Consider the following 18,374-nt stretch of genomic DNA (forward strand, 5'->3'; position numbering starts at 1 on the left):
AGCCCTGCATTCCCCAGGCCCTTCAGCAGCTGCAAAGGATAGAACTCCTGTACCTCCAGGTGAGCCTTTTTAACCTTCAAGGAGTATGTTTTTGCTGCACCTTTCTGAAATGTGCTGCTAAGAGCCCTCTAGGTACTTTTCTCTCTGCATCCCAACCTCGTGACTTCTGCTGAAGCTCAGCTTGCGACAGCCCTGGGCTCATTCAGTTGTTAGATTTGTTAAAGATTTTGCATATCTGGGTGAGTTCTTCCTTTTCAGGAAGTATGATGTTCTCTGAGATCTACCACTCATGAGGCACCTCGACATTCCCTTTGCATTTTCTGCCCAATTTAACTTCTTTTAGCAATTTTTAAAAAATCTTTGGATTCTGCAGGTTTTCTGTCACTTACTTTGCTAAGCAGTGTTTTATTATTGTTGTTATTGTTGTCATTCTGTTTTTATTTCTCCTTCTTGGTTTTTTTTTTTATTTCTTAGAGGAAGAAAAAGGTAAGTAAGTCTACTGACATGTTCATATGCAAGAGGTAGATCCAGTGTTGCTACTGCAGGATTGCTGGATAAAATATGGATGCCCAGTTAAATTTGAATCAGATGAAATGTGAATATTTTTAGTATAAATATATCCCATGTAATATTTGGAATATACTTACACTAAATAATTATTCATACATATGAAATTCAAATTTAACTGAGTATTCTGTATTTTTATTTGCTAAATCTGGCAACCTATGCTACCATAAAGCCTAATGTCTTTCTAATTATCATTCTGTTATTTAGAATATGTTTATCCATTCTCCCTGAGGCCCTGTTAATTTTCTCTTTCCTTGATACACTAGAATTTGATGAAAATGTGCTTTGTTGTGTATCCATTTTTATTCATTGTGCTGGACTCATGGTGGGGCCTTTCAAACTAGATACTTGTATCCTTTAATTCTGGAGATAGATAGTAGATCTATTTCCAGTATTCCAATTAATTTGTGAAATTAATTATCATATATTCATCACCTTAGTCTCTTTACAATTTTCTTTGTTTTGTTTTGTTTGTTTTTTTGAGACAGGGTCTTGCTCTGTTGCCTATGCTAGAATGTGAAGGCATCATCATAGCTCACTGCATCCTCAAACTCTTTGGCTCAAGTGATCCTCCTGCCTCAGCCTCCCAAGTAGCTAGGACTATAGGCATGCACCACCATGCCTGGCTAATTTTTCTATTTTTGGTAGAGACAGTATTGCCACATTGTTCAGGCTGGTCTCTGTCTCCTGGCCTCAAGCAATCCTCCTTCCTCAACCTCCCAAAGTGCTGGGATTAGTAGGCTTGAGCCACCATGCCCGGCCTCCTTACAGTTTTTAATCTCCTTGCTTATTTCTTTTTTCTGCTTTCTGCAAGATTTTCTTTGTTATATATCCTCAAAATAATCTATTAAGTTTTTAATTTCAACCATCAAAATTCTAATTTCTAAGAGTTGTTTTTGTTTATACATTATTCTTTTTTCAGAAAATTATAGGCTTATATTAATATGTGCATGCTGTATTGCCATAGATTGAATGTATCCCACCTCCCACCACAAATTTATACATTGAAACTTAATCCCTAATGTGAGGGTATTTGGACATGGAGCCTTTGGGAGATAATTAGGTCGTGAGGGTAGAATAGAATTAGTGTCCTTATAAAAGAGGCCCCAGAGAGATCCCTCGCCCCTTCTGCCAGGTAAGGACACAGCAAAAAGATGGCTGTCTGTGTGGACCAGGAAGCAGACCCTAGCCAGACCTTGAATCTGCTGGCACCTTCATCTTGGACTACCCAGCGTCCTCCAGAACTGGGAAAGATAAATTTCTGTTGTTTATAAGCCATCTAGTCTATGGTATTCTGTTATAGTAGCCCAAGCTGACTAAGATAACTATCTTTATCTCTCTGAAAATTTTAATTACTATTGTCCTGGATTAGGCTTTGGCTTAAGGGAATGCTGTCCTGGTTTGATCTTCTATCCAGACCACCATAGCTTTCTCCATATCAGCAACAAGGCTCTTTCAATTTTTTATCATTCACATGTTCCCTGGTGTGGCACTTTTAATCTCCTTCCAGAACTTTTCCTTTGCATTCACAATGTGGCTGTTTGGTGCAAGAGGCCTAACTTTTGATTTAAAGTGAGAGATGTGCAACTTTTCCTTTCACTGTAATCCTTAGAGGGTATTATAGGGTTAATTTCAATATTGTTGTCTCTGAGGGGATACAGAGGCCCAAGAAGAGGGAGAGAGACAGGGAATGGCTGGTCGGCAGAGCAGTCAGAACACACACATTTATTGATTAAGTTTGCCATCTTACAGGAGCATGGTTTGTGGAGCCCCAAAATAATGACAATAGTAATATCAGAGATTACTGACCACAGATCTCCATAACAGATATAGCTACACTGAAAAGTTTGAAATATCATGCGAATTACCAAAATGTGACACAGAGACATGAAGTAAGCACATGCTGGTGGGAAATGGTGCTGATGGACTTGCTTGATGGAGGGCCATCACACACCTTCAATTTGTAAAAATGCAATATCTGTGAAGCACATAAAGTGAAGCACAATAAAATGAGATATGCCTATGCTAAAAAATGCTCAGGTAATTGGATTAACTATTTTAAAGTCCATATTGCAAATCTTCCCACCTAAAATAGACTAGAAACTGATTCATTCTTGTAAACAAATGTTAAGGGGAAGCCGACGGAGACTTAAAAGATCATCTTGTAATAATTTTTAGGCAATATTCTGGAGTGGATCCAAGTACAGATAACTCCACAGCATGTCCACCTACTTTATAAATGAATTTAAATGTGAAATTTTAAATTAATTGTGTAAACAAAAGATTGTGTGGCAGAGTACTCCTTGATCTAAGCTACAACAAACCTCAGAATCCTCTGTAAATGTCCTAGAGAAGAAAGGGGCTCGATTCAGAATAAATTAATGGCTGTGCAACAGCTCGGTGATAGTGAGTTCACTAATATTCAGGTCTTGGTTTCTAAATACCATTTAGAGCTAAAACTAAATGGCTGATTTCAGGGCTGTGGCAAAGGAGGCACAAGATGTGTCTGGAACATTTTGTTATGCCAGAAAGTAAGAAACTGCTCAAAAAATTATGATCACAAGAGCCAGCAAAAGGGACTCCAACTGGCCAAATCTGGGGCAAACTGAACATCAAAATAAATCAGGGCTGGGTGCAGTGGCTCATGCCTGTAATCCCAGTGCTTTGGGAGGCTGGGGTGAGAGGACCACTTGAGGCCAGGAGTTTGAGACAAGCTTAGGTAACATAGCAAGACACTGTCTCTATGAAAAAAAAATTTTTTTTTTAAAATTATGCAGGCATAGTGGCACATGCCTATAGTCCCAGCTACTTGGGAGGTTGAGGCAAGAGGATCACTTGTGCCCAGGAGTTCAAGGCTGCAGTGAGCTATGATCATGCCACTGCACTCCAGCCTGGGTGACAGAGTGAGACCTTGTCTCTAAAAAAATAATAATAATAAAATAAAATAAATTAGAACAGTAATGGATTATAACCCATTAAATTAAATAGAAATCCATAATGATAATGAATAGATAAATCCATAAGTGAGGAAGGGAAGATATTATACAAATTTATTATAGTATTAATAGAATTCCAACTGAATGTATTAGAAGAGTAGAATTAAAAAATTATTATTTTTCAACTTTCATAGTAAAGATTTGTTCTACAAAGAATAATCAGAGGATGCCAAATCTTAAAGCGTAAGTTTCATGAGGAGAGTATATTTACACGGTCTCAAAGTATTACCCTACACATTGCTTATAAATTGCAAGGAGAAGTATATACCTGTGCAGTGGAAAAAGTGGAAGAAAGTGGAAAATACCTTGACCAGGTAAGTCCCTTATCATCAGTAATGCACAGACAGACATCACATGTTTGAAGATGTGATTCCCTAAAAGCAACACACGATCACCTAAGCAGTTTTCTGTCCAGAGGGGTATAACCTGAATTTGATAATGAGAAAACACTGACAATTTCAAACTGAGGAACATTCTATAAAATAACTGGTCTAAATTCTTCACAAATGTCAATGTCATGAAAGACAAGGAAAAGCTGAAAGACTGTTGTAGATTCAAAAAGAACAAAGAGTTATGAAAATAAAGTGTATTATGTGATAGTGGACTGGATCTTGTTCTGGAGGGAAAATACCATAAAGAATATTACTGGGACAATTGACAAAATGAAATATGGACTGTAGATTAAATAAAAGCATGACATAATACAAATTCATTATTTTGATAATTGTATTATGCTTATGTTATAGAATATTCTGTTTCTTAGGAAATATACAATGAAGTATTAAAGAATAAAGGGGCATCATATACACAGCCCACTCTTCAGGGTCAAAAAATGTGTGTGTATAAATGTGTGTCTATGTATCTATGTAGATAATATGTATCTCTAGACATAGAGACATAGAGAGATTGAAGTGTGTAGGGAGGGAAAATAATAAAGCAAATGCTATAAAATGTTAAACATTCAAGAAACTGTGAAATGTTTATGGGAATTCTTTGTATTAGTCTTGCAATTTTTCTATAAATGTGAAATCATAGATACTTCTGACTTCCACTTAGGATGTAGAAAGCTGGAGAGAGTACACTCTCCCCCTTACAACAGCAATAACAACAACAAGAAAGCCAGACAATCTCCAAATTTACAAATTTTCTTTAATTTATCTATTATAAGACCTGAGGTTTCAGAGCTACTAACTGGACATTTAAGGAAAGACAGGCATCTCCAAGGAGAGATGAGATGTGAGCACTTGTTCACCTGGAGCAGAAGCTGCTGGACAGCGGTAAGAAGACTTCAGCTAAAAGTTCTAACACATCACTAAAGGTTGAGTGTGGGCTAGAAAGAGAATATAGGACTCTCTGAGGCCATGATCACAAGGAGAATTCACATCCATTCACAGTCTTCTCTCCATGGACTTCCCTGGGTATTCACAAAAAGATCAGAGGCAGAGTGACAGTTCTGAGAAAGCATCTCTTGTATGACAGGTGGGGGTTGGGGAGATGGTGGAGAAGGGTGGGAGAGAGGAGAAGCTCTTGTAGAAAAGGCAAGAAGTTCCTTCAGTGGATCCTTCATCCTTCTGTCTCCTATGAAACAAACATCTTCAGCTCCTGGGAAAAAGGCATGAAACTCTAACACCCTCAGGGCCTTGGTGAAGTCCTATTGCAGGTAAGAGAAAGAAAAAGGGAAAAAAACCCTCCACTTACCATGCAGGGAAATAAAGCATTTGTTGGGCTCATATCTATAGCTGGGGAGCAAAGCTGGATCACTGAGAATTCCCCATCTATGAGACTCAGGGACATAGTTTACTGAAATAGTCTTAATTAGCACAGAGAATGCCACCTGTCTATATCCAATAACCAGGATAACAAGTATCAAATAACAGGCAGCAGCAGTCTACTCCTAGACTGCTGGAAGAGGGGAAGAACGTGGGGGAGAGACGCTCTCTAACACATACCAATAGAGAAGACCTAAAGTTGAGGTTGGAGTAGACACCGAGATAAACCCTCTAGGAAACCAGCCCCCACCCTAAGCACAAGGTAAGGAATCTGAAGCCTGTTATCCACCGAGGGAGGAGCATGACAACAATAAATTTCACACCTTGCCCACCTCCTAATTAGATTGGCTCAACCACACACACTAAAGACCCACCAGAGTGAAAGTACCCATTTCCGGGCAGAACAACTATTTCACTGAGATTACTGCTTTGGATCTAGATGAAATAATGGGGAATGGATTTACCCTCCCACCTGAAACAACTAAAACACTGTATAAAACATATGAAATAACAGCTCTGAAGATATTACGTACCAAATATTGAAGGACGGTGATCCCTGGAAGACAGAAAACCTTACAATTGCCTGTGCTTTCTGTTTAGAGAAAGTTTGTAGGCCAAGAAGTAGGGAGATAAACCTAGTAAGAGCCTGTTGGTCTCCCTGAACTGAGGAGATGAACCCCGGAGTCCAGGGAAGCCGAGGGAGCTAGAGCAACACAGAGAAGACCGCCAGAGAGGAGAGTGTCACACAGAGAAAGAACTCCAGAGATCTGCAGAGGGTCCCCCTGCAGTATTCAGTTGATTCTGATTGGCACATGTGTAGGAGGAAAATACCCAAGCAAGAGCATACACTGCCCAGATTTCAGAAGATAACTGCCTGCCAGGTAATTCCTGCAGAAAGCTGTAAGTGCAGAAAAGCACATATGGCTTGGAGTCCTTCCCTGCCTCTCCCCTATCCCTCCATTGTTAGCTGCCTGAATCACGTCAGACTTTCACCCACCTCTTGGAGATACAGCATTGCTGCTGACTTTTTGTGTTTGGCTTTCTGGACTACTTGCAGTGTGAAGGTGTGTCCATTTCATAGCAGAAGTTACGCAACAATGAGCTAATAGCATGACTTTACTTCCCTTACTTTTCTCTGTTATACACTCCTTAGTAGTTTGATTATTGTCCCCATAATAGGGTGTCCCCATAATGAGATTATCTTTACTAGGTTGCTGCTGGGAATGATCAACATGGCCTAGCTGCTGGCACCCTCCCCCCTTTCTTTGGGATGCCACTCTGTCTTTCTTTCCTCTCTCTCTTTCCTCTAAAAAGGATAAAATAAACTTTTTGCTTTTATATATCTCAATTTCTGCATGAGAAATCTTTCTCCACCCGAGCTGTGAGCACGTACAAGGTTTTTCCACCCTAACAAAAAGGTCTTAGCAGGCACTACCAATGAAGATATGCAATGGCAAATCAACACACAAAATGATGCTCAACATTATTAGGTTAATGCAAATTAAAATCAGAATGAGGCATCACTACAAACCTCTTTGAATATCTAAAATGAAAAAGACCATCTCTGAAATAATTACAGAATCAAAGGGCATGAGCATATTTGGGATCTAGCCATATAACAGTTATTTGTTTTCTAAGAGCTTCACTGAATAACTCTTACCTGCAACCAATGAAAGTTAATGTTCCACTGCCCTCTCACCAGCACATTAGGAAAATATTTTAAATGCAAGTTTCTCCTAGACATTTAAGGGATTTAGGAGTAGTTAATTACCATGCAACTTTGAGGGGGCTCATTTTTGGCAAGTCCCTCTTGTTTTCTACTTTCATCTACAAGTATTTTTCTCAAATTGAGTTGGTAGAAAAGCAATTGTAGGTTTAGTGCACTTTGTGGAAATGTAAAAATAGAACAGGTTATTCAATACTAGCTACAAACAAAAGAAATCACATGCTATGTTCACATTTAGACCAGCAAAAAACAGTCCTCAGAGTGAGAAAGTAATTATCTACTGGGGCATTTATCAGAGGCTAAAATAACAGACAAAGATAAAGCCAGCTGCAAAATTAACAAAAGACAATATTTCTCCCAAAGAAATACTGCACTTGTAAAGATGATTTTAGGTAACTATTGCTTTCTTACTGAGAAACTTCCTTCTCTAAAATCACAGACTATCAGAAACTTTGTTTGAAAATGTATCAGTAAGAATGAAATAACCCTCTTTTGGCTGGAGAAGCTATCACTTTGGCATGAAGACTCATTTTCACATTCCAAGCCTAGGGCACAGATGGCTACACATACGGAAAGCCTTTCTGAACACAACATCCCCGTATCTATATTAACTTTGTAGTTCTCAGTAAGATCCTGGGTCCATGATGCAGTCCAAACGTGATATTGAACCCTTACACACAGCCCTAATCAACTTTGAATGTGTAAAACCACAGCTTCACTTAAATTTCACCTAGCTTCTACCTTTCCTAAAAAATTAGCCTGTTGGGGTGGCAAGCGCTTGTAGTCCCAGCTACTTGAGAGACTGAGGCAGGAGGATCTCTTGAGCTCAGGAGTTTGAGGTTGCTGTGAGCTACGATGAGCCACTGCACTTTACCAGGGCCGACGCTGCCAGACTCAAAAGCAAAGCAAAACAAAACAAACACAAACAGACAAAAAAAAACTTATAATAACTATTTTTTCCTTTGTGTGGTGAGATGCCTCCAAAGTTCCCTGCTGTGTGATCTTGCTCGTTGTAGGTCGGGGACAGAATGATACAGGTGAGTTTCTAGGACTACAGGTGGTCTTAGGCTGATAGGGCTAAAAAAATAAAAACTTTAAAAGAATGTTCTCAATTAAAATGTTTTCATAAATTGCATTTGTTTACAATTGTTTGCATATAAATATTGAATAGAAAAAGGTGGGCTATAATTTTGGCAAGGCAATATCTGAGCAAACCACACAAAAAAACATTTTAACACCATTGTTCTATAGACCAATTATCTGGGAGTAAAAAGAGAGAGAAAGGGCAACTATTCTAGTGCAGTAGAGCAATGGCCAAGAGGGACGCATGCGCCATATCTCAGAGCCCGCGACCCCTCCACCCATGGGGGGCGGTCTCGAGGCCGACCGGAACTACAATTCCCAGCATGCTGAGCGGCGCAGGGCCTGGAGGCGGGGAGTGAGAGAAAGCGGCCCGGGTGCTGCTGGGCCAGTGAGTACAGCTTTTCCTTTTGGAGCGGTTTTGCACCTAGTTCTGCCTGAGTCGTCGGTTCGTCAGCGGTCTCGCAGGGGCGGGAGGAGGAGTAGTGGCGACGACGGCGGCGGGGACAGCAGGAGCCCGGTGCTGTCAGTTAGGCCGTCGGAGAAATGGGAGACCCGGGGCCGGAGGTGAGTAGTCGAGCGTGGGGCCTGGCGTCCTCAGGGTCGAGCCACGAGGGGTTTTGTGTTTTCTGCGGTCCGGGGCCTAGTGCTCGGCCGCGGGCTCGGGGCGATTCCTTGGGCGTCGGGGGCCGAGCCCCGCTTTCGGGCCTGGTGCGTGTCCGAGCGAGGAACCGGCAGCAACAATGGCCGCCCGGCCGCCCCCGACCCCCTGCGCGGGCCCGGGCGTCCCTCGGTGAGGCTGCTCTGCCAGTGGGAGCGACATTTTAAGGCAGGATTGCCCTTCAGGAAGGAGCCTACACCCCTCCTTCTGGGGTAGGTAGGGGAATTGTGAGAGGCTGGTGACTCGCCTTGAACGGTCCGTCTCTGCAGCTCCACGTACGCCGTGGCCAAACCGGGCTCCATCGAGTTCTGTTCTTAGTGGGGTTTGCGTGAAATTGCGCTCGGTTAGTTTTCCTCGAGAGCCTTTGTTTGACTCGTTCGTTTTGGAAAAGAAAATCTGTTCCTACAAGTCCGTGGCTTAATAGATAAGCATGTTTTGGCTTATTTTTATAGATAATAGAATCTGCCCCTCCAGCTGGGCCTGAGGCATCTGAATCAACAACGGATGAAAATGAAGATGACATTCAGTTTGTTAGTGTAAGTAGCAACTGATAATCGGTTTTCCCCAGTGAAAGACTGTGGTAAGCCATTATGTAATGATACCTCACCTGGTCGTTCATCATTCAACAAATACTTGTGCATGTCTGATATGGACCAGACGCTGTGGAGCATGGCATAGCATTGGGGAATTCACCCCCAAACGTATCTGAGCCACCACCGTAGCCATCACAAAGAGGTTGGCCACACGTACGTGTGGTGCACGTAATCAGGAGTCTCAGGCCTTCATTTAGAGCCATTTTATACCTAAGACAACATTCTGGTCTCAGACTCTGTTTTGAACTGAGGCAAGGGTGTCTTCTAACAGGTGACACGGAGGAAAGGGCTGCTTTTGATAAGGAAGGAGGTAGGAAACAAGAAGGGTTGCAAGAGCTCAAAATCTTAGCATTATGTTGCTTCACAAAATGAAGGCAAATAGCTTGAAGACTTTATTAAGCTCTGAGATGATTATGATTAGACATAGTACGACAGCTGCACCATCAGGAACATGCTATATTTTTCTGATTTTATTCCTTGAGTTATTAATAATCGGCCTTTAGGTATAAACAGGTATGGATTCCTGGGCTCCACTCCAGATTTTCAAGGTGGGGGCAGTGTGTGGTGGTTGACACCTGTTAATCCTAGCTCTTTGGGTGGTAGAGGCGGGAGGATCACTTGAGGCCAGGAGTTAGAGACCAGCCTGGGCAAAATAGCAAGACCCCATCTTTAAACAAAAAATTGTTTTTAAATTAGCCAGATGTGGTGGTGCACTCCTATAGTCCTACCTACTTAGGAGGCTGAGGTGGGAGTATTGCTTGAGCCCAGGAGTTGGTTGTTATAGTGAACTATGATCCCACCACTGAAAAAAAAAATAATTTAAAGATGGTTCCTAGTAATCTTCATTTGGGAACACATCTGAGTACATGTGGATCTCTGAACACATTTTGTAAAGCACTGGATTTAAAAAAAGAAGGGAATGTTACGCTTTGGGATGATTTTCATCCGTAACTGGTAAAGTTTTAGAAAGGCTCTGTTTCAAGTTGTGTCTCAACTAGCTAAAAGTACTTCTACTCCAAATCACTCTTCAACTGATTTCTGTGATTAATTGAGGTTTAGTATTAAAGCTGTATAATTTTTCTTTAATAGAGTGTTGGCCGGGTGTGGTGGCTCACACCTGTAATCCTAGCACTCTGGGAGGCCGAGGCGGGCGGATCATTTGAGCTCAGAAGTTCAAAACCAGCCTGAGCAAGAGTGAGACCCTGTCTCTACTAAAAAAATTGAAAGAAATTAGCTGGACAACTAAAAAATATATAGAAAAAATTAGCCGGCCATGGTGGTGCATGCCTGTAGTCCCAGCTATTCAGGAGGCTGAGGCAGAAGGATTGCTTGAGCCCAGGAGTTTGAGGTTGCTGTGAGCTAGGCTGATGCCGTGGCACTCTAGTCCAGGCAACAGGGTGAGACTCCGTCTCAAAAAAAAAAAATAGAGTGCCTGATATTTATGTGTTTTTTAGTTTTTGTAGGTTTAGGGGTGACTTTGTAATTCACTTGTTTTTCAAATTAAACAAAATTTCCTCCCTAAACATTGTGATGTTACCTTCATTATTTGTTATTCTTTTAGATTTGTGTAAAAGTTCTTTACAAGATTATTTTCTGGGTTTTTCCCCATTAATAGTGTGTATAGTTTTCTGTTCTTGACACCGGAACCTTTATAAATATTGAAGGTACCAAGAAAGATTATGTGCTGACTGTGCCTTCGCTGTTGTGATGAGCAAGTGATATAACTGTGGAAACTGACAAGCAATAATTTCTCTTTTTGTACTGAAAACATTTGGAAAGAGGATTTCATGGGTCTTTAGGAAAAATAATTTTGTTTCTTCCTGACTGTAGTATAAAGACTGGAATTATTGGGACAGTATGGTCCTGATGGTGTTTTGTGCAACTGTAGGTAGGAGTGACACACATTCTCATGATCTGTGTGTCTTTGAGAAATGCAGAAGGAATCTACAAAATTAAGGTTAGAAAAATAGGTATAAGTTTGTGTAATACCCTGTGGAATCAATAATTACATTGGCAGTTCTAAGTTAATATTTAAGCTTGTGTTTAGCTGAGGTTTAAAACTCTTAATTTAAATTTTATTTTTTAGTTCAATTTAATTTTTGAGACAATTTCTCTCTGTCTTGCCGGGACTACAGTATAGTGGTGTCATCATAGCTTGCTGTAACCTTAAACTCCTAGGCTCAAGTGATCTTCCTGCCTCAGCCTCCGGAGTAGCTGGGTCTACAGGTGTGCGCCACTGCACCTAGCTAGTTTTTTTAAAAATTTTTTGTAGAGATGGGGTCTCGCCATGTTGCCCTTCATTTTTGCCCAGACTGGTTTAGAACTCCTGGGCTCAAGTAATCTTCTTGCCTCTGCCTTCCAAAGTGCTGAGATTACAGGTGTAAACTGCAGCACCCAGCCTAAATTTTCTTCTAAATGTAAAGAATCTTTTATGTCTTTGCACACAAAAGTTTTGTATATCCAGCTTGATAGAACTTCTTATATTTAACGTTGTTCCAAATAAAGGCTCAAAGATTTGACAGCTCTATGTGGAGAAGTGAATTACATGCTCTCAAGGTAATTGCAGTGCCAGAAAGAACCTAGTAAAAACATTCTTACTGCATTTAAATGGTGCTATGTAACAGACAATGATGATTTAATTCTACCTTAAAATACATTTAGAGACAGAATCTGCTGCTTTCTACTGTAACCCCATCCTATACTGGGCTTTACCAGGATATGCTTATTTCTCTTTCTTTTATATAGTACCATCCAGTAAAGATGAGATGCTGCCAGGTATAGCTCTCTGCTTGAGGCTTCTCCAGATACAAAAAAAGGACCTTAGTATGATACCTCTTGATATATTCTGCTTTGGATTCCTTAGTGTTTTCATACAAGACTCGATTTTCCAGCCTTCATCCTGCAGTGTGGCACAGCATCTTCTTTGTGTTCTGCCATGTATATTGCCCCCCAAATAAACACAATATGCTGAAAGTAAGGAATGACAAAGATTTGGGGGTACAGAAAGCTCTTACCTTTGAGATAAATTTTATTGAAGTGTAGTGTACACACAGAAGTATACTTCCTCATTGTTGTCCTTGTCATCATTCTATTTTAGGACTATGTTACCATTTGTCTGGGTTGATTATCTTGTTTGTATTCTTCCCACACTTTATACTCTCTTATGTGATTAATCTTGAAAAACAGCTCTGATAATGTCATTCCAATCTCAATTTTATTTATTGATTCCTTTGCCTGTAGGATAAAATCTAGGCTTTTGACTGGGGTATTTATGGCCTGGTCTATGAGAAAGGTAGTCTGTGTGTAAAGAAAGGATCGAGAAGATTCAGAGTTTGATATTTGACTATATAGAGATATGGATGATAAAGCAGATTTATCAAAGAAATCCATTGCTTCAAGTTTAGATACCTAAGATTATTAAAAACCATCCCAGTTACAAATATTATACCATGAAATCTGTATCTTTTTAATACTATCTCTGTACTATTTCCTATTCCCAAAGGAATGCACCATGGGTTTATTCCTCTATGTAGATTTAGGCTCTTCTTGTGTTTTGTCATTATGATACATTGAGATACTCTGAATCTTTTCCTCTGCCTCTTTTATTTCTAATTATTCTGTGCCACTTGCAAGAATTTCCTCAGGGGAATCCTTATCAATTCCAACAAAAAAAACCCCACTGATTGTAAATGCAAATTTAATTTGAACAATTGCTCATAACTTGTAAATTCGCTCACTTCTTTTTTAGGAAGGACCATCGAGACCTGTTCTTGAATACATTGATTTGGTTGGTTGTGATGATGAAGAGCCTAGCACTTATTATACTGATGTAAGCACATCATGTTTGTGTTTTTTCAATTCTACTATTAAGTGCAGTAGTGTGCTGGAGATGCCTTGAGTTGGGTTGCAAGAACAGATTGTTGCATTTTCAGGAATTTTGTGAGCTGATTGTAAGCATAACAATCATTAAAAATTTAAGTATATAAATGTATAAGTACATAAATTATCGTTATATTTAAGAAAATACTGAAACTCATTTCCTAGTATCTATGCACTTGAGGTTATTTTCATCTGTTGTATCTATATGTTAAAAATACTACATAATAGTATGCTGCTGCAGCATGGTGTTTGTATGTACCCCGGGTAATACAAATCAGGACTTGATTTATTATTTGTTGGTTGTCTGAACTTAAGAAAATGAGGGATAAAATGTTAATGCAGATTAAACTAAAGGTATGATGTGTCTCTGAGTGTTAGACGGTATGCAATACAAAACATGGAGGAAATTGCCTTGCAGTATTGGAAAACTCTTCTTCATCAATTCAGCAAAGATGTTAACATCACTGATGAATAAGTGGAACTCTAATATATGTCTTCATTGTTTCAATTTCATCTAATTCATTAATGTAAATGAAAATATCACCCATCCTTTAATTTGGAACTACAGTTGGCCCTTCATATCTGTGAGTTCTGCATCCATGAATTCAATCAATCACAGATCGAAAATATTCAGGGAAAAAAACAATAAAAAATAATACAACAGTAAAAAATGCAAATAAAAAATACTTTATAACAACTATTTTTATGGCATTTAACATTGTATTAGATATTACAAGTAATCTAGAAATGATTTAAAGTATACAGGAGGATACACATAGGTTATGTGGAATTATTATGCTATTTTATATAAGGGACTTGAATATCCAAAAATTTTTGTTGGGGGTGGGGCTTAGATACCAAGAGACAACTGTATACTCATTTGCAGATCATATGACCAACCTTTTTGGTGAATTACATAATAATCATTTATAGTCAGATTTTGTGACATTGTTATTGGCTATAGAATTTTTAAAACTTACAGTGGAGTTTTCAAGAAATAGCAAGTCACATTGAAGTTATAAGTATAAATTGAAAATTAAGGTAACTAGTTTAAAATTTATTTCTAAAATTGTATAAAGAAATCATTAAGAGAACTTTTACATTAACCCTTAAAGTGTTGTCATAAATTTTACTTAAATCTGTAAAATTATTTTTCAGATTCCGTTCCCTAAAATGTCAAAACGACAGGGTGATTTTTTACATTTTTCAAATGGGAAGAAGGTGAAGACGGAAACAGAAAGTAACAATAGGAACAAAAATCACTGTGGATTGTCTAAATCAAAGGAACCAAATTTTGAACAACCAATCATTGAAGAAAAGCCACTGTGTTCATTAAAGGAAGAAATAGATAATCTTGTGCTTCCAGATTGTTGGAATGAAAAACAAGCATTTATGTTTACAGAACAGTATAAATGGCTTGAAATAAAAGAAGGTAAATTAGGATGTAAGGATTGTTCAACAGTTCGACATTTGGGATCGAAAGCAGAAAAGCATGTCCATGTGTCCAAGGAATGGATTGCATATTTAGTAACCCCTAATGGTAGCAATAAAACTACAAGGCAAGCTTCTCTGCGAAAAAAAATTAGGGAACATGATGTTTCTAAAGCCCATGGTAAAATTCAGGATTTGTTAAAGGAATCAGTTAATGATTCAATTTCTAATTTGATGCAGAAAGAGAATAATAAAAATATTGATGCTACCATAAAAGTTTTTAATACTGTTTACAGTTTAGTAAAACATAATAGACCTTTATCCGATATTGAGGGGGCAACAGAATTACAAGAAAAAAATGGAGAGGTCAATTGTTTAAATACACGTTACAGTGCAACAAGAATAGCAGAACATATTGCAAAAGAAATGAAGATGAAGATATTTAAGAATATTATAGAAGAGAATGCCAAAATCTGTATCATAATTGATGAGGCATCTATAGTTTCTCAAAAAAAAAGTACCCTAGTGATTTATCTCCAGTGCACAGTTCAGTCAGCTCCTGCACCTGTTATGTTATTTGTTGCTTTAAAAGAATTGGTGTCAACCAAGGCAGAGTGTATTTTCAATACATTATTGACTACTTTAAATGATTGTGGCTTTACAAATGAATATTTGAAAGCAAATCTAATTGCATTTTGTTCTGATGGTGCTAATACAATACTGGGAAGAAAGTCTGGAGTAGCTACAAAGTTGTTAGAATATTTTCCTGAAATCATCATTTGGAACTGTTTAAACCATCGATTGCAATTGTCACTTGATGATTCAATATCTGAAATAAAACAAATTAATCATTTTAAAATATTTCTTGATAAAATTTATTCTATTTATCATCAACCTAATATAAATCAAACCAAGCTTTTAGGAACTGTAGCTAAAGAACTTGAAATTGAAATTATTAAAATTGGTCGGGTAATGGGACCAAGTTGGGCGGCATGTAGTTTACAGGCTGCTACTGCTGTATGGCGTGCATATCCTGTATTATATATGCATTTTTCTCATTCTTATTCTGGTTTGGCAAAGAGATTAGCTAACATTAATTTCTTACAAGACCTTGCTTTAATGATTGACATTCTTGAAGAATTTTCACTACTTTCGACTGCATTACAGTCAAGATCAACTGACATTCAGAAAGCACAAAAATTGATCAAACATACCATTAAAGCTTTGGAAAATTTAAAAATTGGTATTGGAAAGTATGAATGTCAAATTGAAGAATTGATTAAGTCAGATAAGTTTAAAGATATTCCATTTAATAAAAATAATAAATTTAATGCTCTTCCTAGGAATATGTTACTGGAAAATATTATTCGGCACATGAACTTGCGCCTTTTATCTGACAGAAACCATGATGATGAAAGTATTCTTAATTATTTTGATTTGCTAGAACCTTCTACATGGCCTTATGAAGAAATAACTTCACCATGGGTAGCTGGTGAAAAAAAATTATTTCATTTGTGTGAAATTTTAAAATATGAAATCAATTTGAATGATTTTCGGGAATTTGTAAATAATAATATAAAATCAAACAATGTTTCAATTCCTACAACTATCCAAAAAGCTAAAAAGATAGTTAGCACTATTGCAATCAATAGTGCTGAAGCTGAAAGAGGTTTCAATTTAATGAACATAATTTGTACAAGGGTGAGAAATAGTTTAACAATAGGTCACATATCAGATTTAATGACAATAAATTTACTGGGGAAAGAGTTAGCAGATTGGGATGCAACTCCATTTGTAAAATCTTGGTCAAATTGCAACCATAGGTTGGCTACAGACACAAGAGTTCGGCAGAAATCAACAAAAGCCTTCTGTGAGAATCAATTGGCTATGTGGAACTTACAATAATGAGTATTATATGTTTTTATTAGCTGTAAATTGTGTACCACATATCCTTTATATACATAAGAGGTTTTTTTGTAGGGGGGAAGCCACTTAAACTTTTATCAGCTTGTTGCTGTTTAAAAGGCATTCTCTATAAAGTTGATGATTGGTTTCGGGAACTATAATTTTTTAGAGATTGGCCCATGTCTGCTAGAATGGGTCATAATATATATTCTAAGAAGTTCCATACAGAACATCCAACCATTTCCACTTTTGTACTGTTTTACTTAAAGGATGCAAGAAAAATCAGGACTCAGATCTAAGTTCCTAAGTTCTGGAGGTTATTTCAAATAAAAGAAATGGAATGAAAACTGTAAGCCTTTTGGCTCTTGTCTTTCTCATTTCCATATTTGTGCTATCTAGTACAGTAGCCACTAGCTACATTGGCTAATTAGCTCAGTAAGACTAAGAAAGTAAAATTTTTAAATATAAAAACTGAAACTGTAAAATACTCTGTTTAACTTTACTGTTTCTTAGGAATATGTTTTACTTTGTTACCTTGCATGAGATACAAAGTGTGCCTATCAAAACTCCTGTGTCCGCAGGGCACAGTGGCTCACACCTGTAATCCTAACACTCTGGGAGGCTGAGGCAGGAGGATCCTTTGAGCTCAGGAGTTGAGACCAGCCTGAGCAAGAGTGAGACCCCATCTCTACTAAAAATAGAAAAATTAGCCGTGTATTGTGGTGTGCACCTATAGTCCTAGCTACTCGTGAGGCTGAGGCAGGAGGATTGCTTGAGACCAAGAGTTTGAGGTTGCTGTGAGCTAGGCTGACACCATGGCACTCTAGCCCAGGCAACAGAGTGAGACTGTGTCTCAAAAAAAAAAAAAGTGTCATTTCTAATATTACACATAAACAAATCACTGGTTAAGTCCATGTCAACAAATGGATTCAACGTAAATTATTTTTTTTATGAATTGATGTAACATAGCTTGTTTATCTGAATATTTTATGCAGACAACAGGAATTACAGTGATAGGTATGTAAATGGTAACTGGTAATTAAATTGAAATATTTTAATTATGATTAAATTATTTTTCTAGTTTACACATGAAAATGAACACATTTTTAAATTTAAAATGAAGGCATACTGAAAAAGAATCAAGTGGAAATACAGACGCTAGTGCAACAATTGGAACAGTAAACAAAAAGACTGGAAGAAGGTATGTTGCAGATTTCACAATGGCAATTGAAGTTTATTGTGGCAGAGCAGAACAAGGTGTTATTTAAGAAAAAATTAAAATGGGAAATCGAGACAGTTTTAGCAAATGCAAAATCAATTGGATAAATTACCTTTCAAAGGTCAAAAAGAATGAAATTTAGTCACCTGAAATCCAAATAAAATATTTAACAAAAAATTGAGATACCACTTATCTCCAGTGAGAATGGCCTTTACCAAAAAGTCCCAAAACAATTTTTTTTAACAATTTTAAAAGGATCTGAGGTTATACTTTTGGGCAGATATAAAACAGCTTGGATTCTTGCATGAAGGAGAACTAATTTCAGATAGTACATGGTAAATAAATGGTAAAATAAATCAGTTGTAGAAATTGTTAGAAAATTATGAGTAAAAGCCTAAAAAAGATATTTTATAAAAAAATCAGTTAAAATGGTGATCTAGCACCTCTTGTATTATTCTAGATAGAGCTGGAACCCCTTCTACTAAGTGAAGTATCCCAAGAATGGAAGAACAAGCACCACATGTACTCACCATCAGACTGGTATTTAC

The 18,374-nt window shown here is 37.9% G+C and overlaps 1 protein-coding gene across 1 annotated transcript; it reads left to right on the forward strand.

Annotated features, from left to right (window-relative positions):
• The first annotated feature begins 8,502 nt into the window (after positions 1-8,502).
• KIAA1586 (KIAA1586 ortholog) lies at positions 8,503-16,928 on the forward strand. Its single transcript, XM_045543788.1, has 4 exons — positions 8,503-8,705; positions 9,252-9,335; positions 13,141-13,221; positions 14,430-16,928. Exons 1-4 carry the CDS (start codon positions 8,685-8,687, stop codon positions 16,605-16,607), a joined length of 2,364 nt encoding a protein of 787 aa, XP_045399744.1. The 5' UTR covers positions 8,503-8,684; the 3' UTR covers positions 16,608-16,928.
• The last annotated feature ends 1,446 nt before the right edge of the window (positions 16,929-18,374 follow it).

This window comes from Lemur catta, chromosome 2 (assembly GCF_020740605.2).
Source record: "Lemur catta isolate mLemCat1 chromosome 2, mLemCat1.pri, whole genome shotgun sequence".
NCBI lineage: Eukaryota > Metazoa > Chordata > Mammalia > Primates > Lemuridae > Lemur > Lemur catta.

Bases quoted from the DNA above. Each gene is read 5' to 3' on its own strand.
- KIAA1586 (XM_045543788.1), top strand. From the start codon at position 8,685: ATGGGAGACCCGGGGCCGGAG. The intron at 8,706-9,251 runs GTGAGTAGTCGA...TTATTTTTATAG, and splicing joins TGGGAGACCCGGGGCCGGAG to ATAATAGAATCTGCCCCTCC. The intron at 13,222-14,429 runs GTAAGCACATCA...ATTATTTTTCAG, and splicing joins CTAGCACTTATTATACTGAT to ATTCCGTTCCCTAAAATGTC.